Source organism: Platichthys flesus, chromosome 23 (assembly GCF_949316205.1).
Source record: "Platichthys flesus chromosome 23, fPlaFle2.1, whole genome shotgun sequence".
Taxonomy (NCBI): Eukaryota; Metazoa; Chordata; class Actinopteri; order Pleuronectiformes; family Pleuronectidae; genus Platichthys; species Platichthys flesus.
In genome coordinates this window covers 3651632-3664436 of record NC_084967.1, presented here as the reverse complement: position 1 = coordinate 3664436, position 12805 = coordinate 3651632, and the positions used below count along the sequence as shown (strand labels likewise).

The 12805-nt window shown below is 43.4% G+C and overlaps 1 protein-coding gene across 3 annotated transcripts in view; it reads left to right on the top strand.

The window, feature by feature from the left end:
- kcnc2 (potassium voltage-gated channel, Shaw-related subfamily, member 2) overlaps positions 1-4414 on the top strand; it is an 80210-nt gene extending 75796 nt beyond the window's left edge. The window contains exons 4-5 of one of the 3 annotated variants that reach the window (XM_062382775.1): positions 1772-1867; positions 2844-4414. In XM_062382775.1, the coding sequence (XP_062238759.1) occupies positions 1772-1833 (62 nt within the window). In that variant the 3' untranslated portion in view covers positions 1834-1867; positions 2844-4414. Of the gene's footprint in view, positions 1-639; positions 1200-1771; positions 1868-2843 lie in introns of those variants that run through there. The other 2 variants (XM_062382776.1, XM_062382777.1) reach the window with 2 other exon arrangements.
- Positions 4415-12805: the final 8391 nt, after the last annotated feature.

Sequence of the window (12805 nt, the reverse complement as noted above, 5' to 3'; positions counted from 1 at the left end):
TAGCAGAGAAATGGAGTGCATCCAACCAGGGACTCAATCAGATTCTCTTTCGAGATGAGAGACCAAAGGTTGCCAGATCTTATCAAAATCCCTCAACTTGTCTTTCAGAATAAATCGAATTCTCTCCAAATGCAAGGTGTCTTTCAAATCAGTCAACCAATGTTTAAATGATGGGACCTCTCTCTTCTTCCAGTTAAGTAGGATCAGTTTTATTGCTGTTATAAGGCCATATGTCAGAAGGTGCTTTTGTGCACTATTTAGCTTCCTTAGCCCCTCAGATGTTCCCAGAATTATTAAGATAAGATCTGGATTGATGGTAAGGCTATCTTGTACCTCTTTTAGACCAAGACTAGCAAGGGTACTTTTTTTTTTCAGCCAATTAGTTTTTTTCTCAGCAGCTCTGGCAAGGATTGTAGCCAAGATTTACTGGCACTGTGAGGAAAAGTGCTGTGCATGCACTCACCATACAGTGTGTTACTGTTGCTCTGTCTCACTCCTGTCTCCTGTCTCGGTTCACTCGGTTGGCTCGGATTCGGATCGTTGCCTGCCTGCCTGTGTGTGTTCATGTCCTGTTCCTGCACAACCACAACCACCTCCACCACCACCACCACAACCTCTCTATCGCACCCTCATCTGAAGGCTATGAGAAATCCCGGAGTTTAAACAACATATCGGGCATGACTGGCATGGCTGGTAACACCCTGAGGTTGTCTCCCGTGACCTCGCCCTACGGATCGCCCTGCCCTCTGCGCCGCTCTCGCTCCCCTATCCCCTCCATCCTGTGAGACCTCCAGCCCTGGGGGCCTCTTCAGCCTAAACCACCCGTCCTAACCCCTAACAAACCACCTCCCTTTGGTTTATATCTGAACTCTTCTAGATATTGTGGCTAGTGGATAAGTGCTTAACCTTGTAGCTAAGACTATTGTTAGTGGCTTGGGCAACCTGAGCAACTCCTCACTTCTCCCCCTTGTCCTTGAAGGTACATGTGCTTAGCTAAAATCCTTAGGTTACTTCTCAGTTCTCCTGTGTCACTCGGAGTTCCCTTTTTAGATATAGTCATACTTTGAGACTTCAGACTTGCAATAAAAGAACTTGACTGGTGGCTCCAGAAGTAGCAGCCATAACATTTAATAAAGGACATTAATAATCAGGGATATTAGATGTTGCTATATTTAGATACCATGAAAAAGACGTGCTTCCAAGAAGAAAAGAAAGAGAGATGTCATTTCATATTAACCTCATCCAACTGTGACTTTGTCTTTGTTTTGCTACTTTATATTTTTTTGGAGGGGCGGGGGGATTGAGACCAGAGGGCTAGCTGTCGGGACGGACGATTTGTCTTTCAGGACTGTTTTGACTCGCACAAGCACACGTCCAGTCTGTCACTCTTCACCTGCTGCTGGGCCTGCCCATATTTCTTGCATGGATCATCCTGTAGCCATCGTCTGCAAACCGTGTAGTGAGGGGAAGAGGGACCAGAGGTGACACTAAGGCTATAAAAGAAGTACTCCTTCATATATGTTTATGTATCAAGGTGTATTTTTTATTGTATATTGTTTTTGTGCTGGGGTTTGGGGCGCTTTCAATTTGCATTGTATCCACCAAGGAGCAAAACCACAGAGCATCAGCCGGGTGTTTGTTTCTCTCTGCATGTGGGATCTTGCTTGTTTACTGTTATTTCCGATTAACTCTTTCCCCCATCTAATTTCTGTTCTTGTCTTTTCTTTGAGTGCCACCAAAGCTTTTTGTGTTTCTGGTTGTTTACTCACAGATAACTGCAAAGAGGTTGTCTTTACTGGTTTCACAAAAGCAGAGAGCAGCGTTCTATCTTAATGGCGTTGGGGGAAGGCGCCACCATGGCGGAAAGGTAACCTTCTAAACTGGTGGGGGGGTCAGAATTTAGTGCAGAGCCCTCTCACCCTCTTGGTCATGAATCATAATTTGTGTTATTGTGTGTGAGATAAAAACTGGGGTTATTCAATAATCCTGAGTAACACTTGTATGTGGTTGACATATACAACAACCGCACACTCTTAATGGTACCATTGTACCTACTGCATCAGTCAATCATTACCACATTAATATGAAAACATAATTACTGTAAAACCAAATTAATTCATCATTGAGGACTGAAGCTACACCTTGAAATATGTGCTACTAAATTCACATGTAAATTATTTACAGCCCTAAAATAGATTTGTTCTGCAAGTGATCCATAACTTTTTCTGCAGTTTCACTTCCTGTCAGCCATCTTCAAGGGCTATAAGCTGCTCTCAAATCCCCAAACCGAAAAGACTAACCTGAAGTCCCTCGGAACAGAGTCAGTAAACCTCCCATTTAACTGAAGCCACCTTTTTTTTGCTTTGCTGAAAGGCTTTCTCATTTATTATTTATGAGATTTTTTTCATGGCAGGCATAAATTGTCTCCACGCACCAACAGGTGTGGGAAAGCAGAAATAACCATGCAGCAATGTGCCTCACCCATCCCTACAGTATGTCTATACCAGTCGAAGAGGGTTGCTTAGCAACTGGCTCACAGCTAGATGCATCTTACACGTAGCTCAACAAAAAGTCCAACAATTAAAAAATAAACATTAAACATTTATTTTTGTCTGTCGACCAAATTATTGAATCACCCCTTTTTAAACCACGGCAAAACACAATAGAGCTTTTATAATTCTGCATATTCACTGACAGAGCACTGTTGATTTGTACTATGTTCTCGTTTCTGTGAAGATATTTAAAGTAGCCAGTGTGTGCATGGCAAGGTCTTCTGAAATGATGCTCAACAGAGACAGATGATGCATTTCTGATATTTAGAGATGTGTTTATATTTTATTTAGACAATTCATTTCCTATTTGAATGACGGTGGGATAAGACTGTCATCGGTACGAGGACCTATTGCAGCGGGAGGACCTCATTAGGAGCCATCAGGCCACTGCTCCAGGACAATACGGACGAGGACGCGCTTAAAAACCACAGACTGACGGCCGCCTTGTTCACGGCTCAGCGAGCAGGGACGCAAATGAAGACTTTGATAAAGCATTTACCTTTTCCTGCTTTCCTGTTTCAAGACTCTGGAGAAAAAGAAAAGGAAAGCAAACTGGACACGTCCTTAAAAGGGACAACGTACTGCATAGATACTTCTCCTGTAAATATAAAAACAACAGAACAGCACATCTGGGCCACGCGGTTCCGTCCACACATCTGTCTTTTGATGGTGAGTCAGGTTACAAGGCTGTTGGTTGCAGAGTTGCACCACGAACACTCAATGTCAGTCACTTTTCTTGCTGTGGTATCCCTCCTCGCAATAAGTGTAATAAGATGTATCAGTTGAGGCACTTTGTGTTCTGAAAATGGAGTGTATTCATATATGAAATCCTACATACAGTATATACAGTATAGAGAGACAAACGTACTTAGTTGAATAAATGTGACATCATGGTCATCTTTGCTTTTGTTTCCCCTCTGTAATTGTCAGTAGGTTATTACTCTGCTGTGTGTCAATGTGTGTGTATGTGTGTGTCTGTGTGTGTGTGCATACTAAATCTCCAGGGTAAGATCGGGTCAGCAGAGACCAGTGAGTGAACGTGATGTCGTCACTCTTCCTGTTAGTTTTTCAGCACAAACCCGAACGAGAGAGAGTCCCCCTGTGATGCAGTCACCATTCTAGAAGTCCCCCCGTCCCCCCGTCCTGCATTCAACATGCAGATATACCCTGCATCAGTGCTGCAAGTTAAAAGCGGGACTTCTAGAATGGCTCCATCTGCACTGTAGCAATCCCCTGAACCCAAACCATCAGATCGGATTTGCAATAAGCACCCAAATAAAAAAACAAAAAGCGCCGATCCACACTGTGATTTCAGCAGCCTGTTACGCCCAGAGGGAGAAAGGCAGAGTGTGAATGCTGCTCTGAAAGCCGAGAGAAACGAGTGGCACAACTCGTGTGTCACTTTGGTTGTGACCTGCACGGCTGTACGTCGCCCTGTACCCACAATCCTCCTTGTGTAGTACACACGCTGCTTTACTCTTTGAGTTGACAAAGGGGTACCTACCGTTCTCTGTGTATCTCTAACGTGACTTGAAGAAAAAAAGAAAGTGTTTATTTTTTTTAAATCCAGAACATGTATTTTTGTGTCTTACTGTTGCTCTTACTTGTGAAAGTCATGGTAGTCGGATGCTGTGCTTCTCCATCGTGTCCTCAAACTGTCAGGCTTTTGATCCCAGTTCATGTTTTGTATGTTTTATTGTGAGGAAAATTCTAGTTTGAAGTCTGTATTCGTGGAGCCTTTTGTTGGCATTCTAAAATGCATGCTGAAAAGAAAAAAAACATTATGTCAACTTGTTAAAAAAAGAAAAGAAAAGACATACTGTATATCACAGTCAAGACGATGTGTATAAAGGTTAATGCTATGTGAGAGATTCACATAAACTATTTATCTTTTAACTGGCTCTTCCTCTCTTTGCTTCATTCCACCTTTTTTCTTCCTCATTGGGGTTTTAGCTCTAAATGAAAATATGGTTTCACATTCAAAGTCCTGATGATTTAAAACATCTCTGCCTGTGTTCGGTCGACAAGCTGTTAGCATCAAGAAGGATCTACCTGTTGGAGACTCGTTCGTCCAGGGATGGAAAGATCATTTGTAGGTGCCTTCGAAAAAGAACAGTCTAGTGGCGCTACTGTGATACAAGCCTCTGAAGGAAGCCGTCCATTAATTGAGACACGACTATAGTTCATAGAAAATAAGGTATTTTAATAGATAACCTTAAATTTCATCTCATCAATTTAAAGGGCTTTGGAAGGAAATTGAACCCGACTCCCCAAACCCCAATACCCAGACAGGATGGTCATGGATCTTATGTGTTAATACTTTACATTTTTTGGGAAAACAGAGACAAAGCTCTCTTCACCGTTTTATTAATTAGTTCCTAAAGAAATCACTCAATTAATTAATTAAATAATTAAATATGACCTACAGACCGTATTTTTATTTGAAAGCAGTTCTTTAGAAAGATTCTGCCTTCTCATCCTCCAGGTAAAACAAGACACATGGAGGCATCTCTGAAATGTGTTGACTTCGAGTCAAGTGCTGGGTGTGTTAAACAGTTATGGATGGTGTCTTTACCCACAGCAGCATCAAACAAACCAGATGCTGGAACATCGGGTTTGTGGTACGTGGAAATCAACAACTTGTGCTGCACCTCATTAATCAGTGAGGTAAATGTTGTAGCTTGACTTTCTTACTAAAGTCCAGTAGCATCAGGTACAGATGGCACATGCCACATCCCAATGAGAGTGAAAGGGTAAACAAAGCGCTGGCTGCATCCGTCCGGCGTCCAGCGCTGATTTCTCCCTCAGGTTCCAGGAACACCGGTGCCCTGCTTCTCCCACTTCCTGTGTGCCTGTTCTCATCCTTCAACTCAGGTCCAGCAATCAGCACCTCTCGGCATCTCTGAGACATCCCAGCTATCTTTACTCCCATCGCCATGGAAACAGCCTCAGACGTGCCAACGAGATGTAAACAGCCCGACCACCCCCCAGCCTTCTCCACCCACCCTCCAACTCGCTGGCCGGGGAGGGGGCAGGGTATACGGTGCCAGCTGCTGAATTCCAAAATACCAAATCGTGACATGAATATTACATCAGAGACTTTTTTGGGGTTCTCACTTGGTGAAACATCAGGTAACTCACAGTTGACCCAGACTGAACTTACAGCTGTGTGAATGTAAATATAGATTCAAGGGATTAGATAGGTTGTCAGGTCAAGTTGAACAAAGTGCTGTACAATAAAAACACAGAGTAAAGTGATAAAATAATAGAATACACAACGTGAAATACGAGACAATAAATCAAATTAAATGATTTCAATAGTGTGGATAAAAATGTCTTAAGGACGCTCAAAAGAACGCAAGAATATGAGAGTCTACAGTCTCGTCTTAAATATGTTGACGGACAGGGAGCTCTTGTTTATGAATGGTGACTGTTCCAAAGCTTTGGGGCAGCAACAGCAAAAAGTATTGTCACCCTCACTTGTTCCTCGACCAAGAAACAGCCAGGAGCCACTGATCAGAGTCTATGGTGGAGAGTGAAGTTAGAAATCTTTGTGTTCATCCTACCTGGTTTATCGTCAGCGAAGAAATGTATTATATTTTATTATTTCGTTATTGTTCGCTTGTGTCGATAATACTATTGTTATCTGACACAATCTTCAGACCCAGGTTCACAATTTTCGAAAAATAAAATCTCTGTGACTCAGCTTGACATAAAGCATTAGAGCAAAAACAGATATATAGAGAGACGTGTGTGGAAATAGTTGACGCATTGTACCATAATATACCTGAACCTTTGCCTTTATATAAAACTCCTCAAAGTGACAAACAGAAATTGACACAACATCGAAAAAACTAAATTCCCAAAAAGAATTAGAGTAATTTGATCGTGAATCAGCGAGGATCCGTCAAGTCACACCTGTCGTGACACCTGGTGATTCTACATGGCGTGGGAAATGAGAACAAGCTGCCGGGCCCTGAAGCTGTCACCGGTTCAATCCTGATAAGTGCCAGGTAATGGGACTGGCGTCGTTGACAAGGGCACGGTGAGTGGGGGCTCCGTTTACAGGCTTTGTTCCAGGTGCTGCACTCATAAAGCCATGGGGACGCTCCAAATTACTCACACGCCGACACGGAGCCCCCTATTGACGACCCGAGGGCTGAGTGGTGAGAACACACGAGAGCTCTTTGTGCCAGCGTCAGCTCATGCGAGACGACACAGAGATAATATCAATAATAACAATCAAACAACAAACAAACAATAATAACGCAGGCGTTAGACGAGGACTGTACTGGAACTGCAACTGCAGCAGGAAGTGAGTCCACACGGGAGGCCGGCCCTTCAGCCATCACGTCCACCACTTCACTGCTGTAAGTATGTGGGATACTGATGTGTCCTCCTCCATACTTCTGACTTGTCAGCCTTTATTTAGCTGCGGATTGAGGGAGGCACTGCCATGGGAATGTTCTCTTCAGATACAATAAAAATGTTTCATAATATCTACATACATTGTTTACTCTGTTATGAAGCTTTGATAAGAGTTTTATCATTTCTGATGACAGTTGTTTGGGCAGCAGTGTTTTCCCCAGCGTCATGAGTACCGACATTGGAATCAATCCCTAATCATCCCAATCAAATATCATTTTGTCATTATGCTTCAACTCTGTCAGAAAACAGTAAAAAAAAGTGTGTGTACTGTGTTGTCAGCTTTATAAAGATTATGTAAGTCACTCTTGATTATTATGCACAACATTGATTTATCTAATTTACAAACTTTTCAGCATAATGCCAAGAAAAGACTGACTCTAAAAGCAGAAGGACAGGGAACTGCAGCAAGCAGCTCAGGGTAGCAGCTCTATTATGTTGGATCAGGCCATCAACAAGTAAAACAAATGGGGAGAATCAGTAAGTTTTTATTTATTATTATTTTTAATTTAAATAACTTTGGCGATGGGTACCCTTTTTTGGGGGTTTGAGCACCTGCCCCCCAAAATGTCTGTGCACGTGCTTGTGTTACATAGTCTAAGTTCTTAGGCATCAGGAAGTTAGATCAAAAGGAGAGTAAAGGTCCTGATCAAAGGAAAGAAATCAATATTTAAAGGGAGTTGGCTTTTGTTTCACAGACAATAAACCAAATAAAGAAGAACAATTATATTGTGTGAGTTTGGAATTGAGTCAATCAGAAATTCAACTACCAGTGACGCAATAATGGAGATACCTTCAGACAAAGTACACTCCAAGCAGTCTTCTGACAAATATGCCATTTGGAAGAGGGATAAGATAAAATCCAAACAGGATGAATTAAATGATTGGTGGAAAGAGAGAGATAATGACAAAGCCAAGGTTATAGACACGCTTGAGGGAGAAATTGAGGATCTCCAGAAGAAGCTGGAAGATGGCAGACGAAGGGAGGAGGACCTGGAGAAGAGCCTGAAGGAAAGCCAAAATGAGATCCAAAAAAGTGAGCAGGACAAAGCTGAATTCAGAGAAACATCATACCAAAAGAGCTTAATACATGCAGTGACCAGACAAATGTTAGCTGACACCCATATTCAATACGGAGCGGCACTAGCTGAGGTTGAAAGAAAGAGGGATTCAGTGGTCGCACACATGCAAAGAACGATGGATGCATGCAGGACGATGGCTATCCAAACACAAAATACATTCACGGACATGAAAGAACAGGCAAAACGACTGGAGCATGTGGTGTTAAACCTCAAAAAGGAGCTCGTTCAGTTGGAGGAGGGGAAGCAGAGGGTCGTTGAGAACCTCAAAGACGAACTGTCCCAAAAGGACAAAGTTATTGAGAACGAGAAACAGGGGAGGGAGACTGATGAAAAGGAAGCTGTCTTCGATAAAATGGAGCAGGATAAAATAATAACTGAGCAGGGTGAGCGGATCACAGACTTGGAGAAGGACAAAGTGTCATTGAACCTTCTACTGATCTCTACCTCCAAGAAATGTTCGGTTCTCTCCAACAAAGTTGAGGAGATAGATGTTGTAAAACAGGGAATGAGAGCAGTGGGGTCTGAAATGAACACTGTACAGGAAACCAACTTTCTTCTTAAGTCCGGAATGAATGCAATGAGGAGAAAGATCAAGCAACTGGAGGAGGAAAGACAGACAGAAAAAGAGAAATTTAAGGAAATGCGAGAAAATCTGACTGAGACCAAGCAACAAAATTTCACACTGACTGAAAATAAGAGACTTTTAATCAGTAAATTAAAGATGAGCGAGAAGGAATTGAACAAGAAGCAGGAGGAGACCAGAATCCTAGGGACACGTATGCTGCGTCTCAACGCGGATGTAGAGTCTTGTGCCCGTGTTATCCATGACCCCAAGAAAGTAAAAATCGGGGTACAGAAAATGAAAGAACAATGCCCAAGTTATGATGAAGTGAGGGTGGGTGAGGAAACCAAAGAAGACTACCAGCATCGCATCTACTTTCTGAATAAAAAGTTGCATCTCAGTGAAACGCGCCATGAGAGTTCTATAAAGGAGGTGAAACGTTTGCAACATCAGCTGACGGAAGCACAGGAGCACGTGCACATGGTGAGGGTTCATTTCATTGGATTACTCAAGGAGAAAAAGTTGGAGGTAGAAAATTTGAACAAAGAACTGAAGAACAAAGCAAAACGTCCTCCAGTGACAAAGAGGTCCCCCAACCTGCCCGGTCGGGCCCAAATGCAGCAGACGAGTGCATAGGCTGCCAATCGTCCAGAGAAGCAGAGGTCGTCCCCCTGCTCGGAGGACAAGTGGACAAGCAAGAGTCTGCAGTCGTCCACAGACGCTCCGCAGTTATACATCAGGTCCATGATCGCTTGAGGATCAAGCCACCAAATGGTTGTTGATGTAGACCAGGGGTTCTCAAACGTTTGCATGCTGGGCCCCCCCAAAGCTGGTTAGGGGTAGTTGGGGTCATTTGCCAGCACCTCGGTTCACAAAACACACTGAGGACGCTGCTCAGTCGTGCCAGTGAAGGTGAAACCAAACTGCAAATGTCTCTCGTCATATTTGCGAAGCTTTGGCTTCTTCGCAACTGCTGCATCGGTTGCCTGACTGTTATGAATCAGAAACTTGTCCACAGTTGTGTTTGTTTGCTGATACAATGTGTGTGATGTTATTAAAGTTTTTAATTGCAACGTTGTGGTCTTGTGAGTGTGTTGTAATATGTGTGGCTGTGAGCGACTTGCACTGGAATAATGAATAAAGCTGTGCTAGGCAATGGTTCCAAACAAAATGAACAGTACACAATGTAGACAGGGACAGCACAGAATAGTTTTCAAGTGCTGGTGTTTTATTTGTTGCAAACACTCTGGATGATTGAAGATGTAAAGGTAGGTGTTAAGGAGAAAAGGGCTAGCTGCAGTTGGAAGAAGTTAGCTAGCAAGAAGGCTAGCTCTTGGGGCTATGAGCTTTCTAAAAAAGACTGTGGAGCAAATTACTTCTTAGATTAGGCTACGAATAGGCCTTCTGCAAGTGCAGTAAGGTATTACTAAGGAAGAAGTGAGTCTTTAAAAATACTGTTTATAAAGCAATGAAAATCTGAATTATAGAGGAAACAAGAGCAATCGCACAAACTCTGCAGGGTGTCGTCTCAGTGAGGGTGAGCGCTGACCATGCGCTGACCAGTTACTTTTCGACTCGAAGCGTACGTTCAAATGATAACACTCACCTTTCGATTCGTGGAACAGGAACGAAACAGTATTTGATATGTTGTGTCAGTCCAGCCCCTAGCATTTCGCCCTTGAGGGAGCTCTGGAGAGTCTTTTTCAATAAATAGTCCATCACTTAGATGCATAGAAGCACAGTGTTTTGTGTTTGTGTTTGTGTGTGTGTGTGTGTGTGTGTGTGTGTGTGTGTGTGTGTGTGTGTGTCTGGTGTTTGTGTATGTGTATGTGTATGTGTGTGTGTGTGTGTGTGTGTATGTGTATGTGTATGTGTATGTGTGTGTGTGTGTGTGTGTGTGTGTGTGTGTGTGTGTGTGTGTGTGTGTGTGTGTGTGTGGTAGGGTGCTCATTAAGACCAGAAAAGTGCTACCTCGATTGAACATTCTGTGTTTATTTGCTGTATCTGTTTCCTTGAGCTTGTTGCTTTCCGCAGTTCTGAGATCCGAGATCAGTCTAACCGCTCCCAACAGAATAGCCGGGCCCTGTTTGGACCCTGAGTTTTAAATGGATGGCTGATCATGTAACTGTCGAGGAGGGTCTGCATCCAGACAGCACCTTCATTTTCTTAATGACCACTGTGCAACACTATGAGTCACATCTGAGCATGAAAGCAACATCGTCAGAGAGAAAGGTTGAAGGCACTAAGGTCGATGACCTCTCACAGCCGTGCTAGGGTTGGCTCAGAGCTGATTTAACCTGTGAACCTTTTAAAAACTAGGTAACTTTTCCACAGGCTAGAGCCATGTCATTACATCACTGTATATGTCACTTGATAGGTGTCTGATTTCTCAGCAGCACGAGTGCTAACTCCAAGTACAACAACTGCAATGGTGGAACATAGAATCTCTTTTCATGTGTTTCTCCAGGCTTTGCAAGTGAACACTAACTAGCATCCGAACACGACCAGAGTAACAAATACAAAAAATATGGAATCTTCAGAATACAGAATACAGATGGCATGAGCACTGTTCTCTTTTTATGATGGTCACATTATTTTGGTTTGTCTTGTTGGCCTGGTAGATACGACATTTCCATCCCCAGCCCCTGACTTGCGCAGTCTTCCCTTGAGATCAGCGAGATGCCGGTGGCAGAGTGGAACCAGTTTTTCTGCTTGAGGGTCAGTGTGTTGGCGTCAAAAAACAAAGAACTTGTTCAAGAATAGGCGTTGCCTCAGAACTGGCCCTGGAACAGCCTTGGTGGCTCAGTCTACCTTCTAAGTCACAGGATTAAAAATATCAGATGTGCATACTGTATTTTAAGAGAAAAGGTGGACTTTTGTGCATTAGCTTACAATTTCTGTGTCTTCATATGTACAAAATGTGTGTGAGTGTGTGTGCGTGTGGGTGCAAGCATGCAGTTGCTGTATTTGACATGCTGTTGTGTATTTTTCCAGAGAGTGTGGATGAAACTCTACAAACATTAATTAGTTTGGTTGAAGTGTGTTTGTACAGGTTTACTTTAGTCGTGGCGGAGCCGCCTGCCAGGCTCGGACCAACGTGTCCCTGTGAATATAAACACACGTGAGAAGTAAACAGACGGAGACAGAATGAGAACGTTATGATCAGTTAATATCTGTTTAATGAAGATGGCTGTGTCGGCTGACAGTGGATTACCTCGTTCAAAGCACCTCTCACTTGCAATTTACTCTGAAGCAAACAGTGCGGCTGCCAGAATCGCTGCTAAACGCCTCTTACTAAACATCAGGTGAGCTCGTTGGCCGACCAAAGGGGAAGGATTACAGCACATGGAGTAAAACGCCTGGACGCTTTCCAATATCTTTGGCTGCCCACAGCTTCACCGTGCACTGCTGCGGTGAAGAACCTCTGCACGCTGAGCCATAAAGTCCTGACGATAAGCAGACAGAGAGGGGAGCGTTAAATATTTTTACGTCAGACGTTTCCATTGATCAGCCGAAGCCTCTTATCCGGCTCAGCTGCCTCCGTGTCATTACACAGAGCGAGATCACACACCGCCTGGCACCCAGCGGCGTGCTAATGAGCCAGCCAAGCCAAGGTAAGCCTGTGCACACCGTTGCATCAGGCCTCGCGAGCGGCACTCGTGTAAGCAAACTAAATTTAGCACAGTGGGATTTCTGATCTCTGTTGATGAGCATCCCCCCCCCCCCCCATGTCACAATTAAGCCCCGACACAGCCGCTTGCAAACCTGGGAGCTCTCTGGAGCTGTACACTGTCTGGTATTTCATGATGTTCACAGAGGCTGGAATATCTCCGGTTTGAATACGGAATAGCTTTTATGCACTTTTCTGAGCATGTCCAGAGATCTTGCTAGATCAGGGGCCGTAAAGGGGCCACCATTTACACAGAGGGGCCAATTATATGTCCAACATCCATTCACAATTCCTGAATCAGTATGGAATCAGTAAGCAGTGTGTAATTCATTCCTTGTGTACCGTTAGATCTATAGCTTTGAACAAAGCCGCAAATCAATGCATACATTTGTGTACAAAAAATATATGCTCTTTACACATTGACATATTTATGGTTCGAGTTGTTAGTAAGTCAAATACATTTTTATTTGTATAGCTCATATTCACAGTTTGTCCAATGGGGATTCAAAAGATG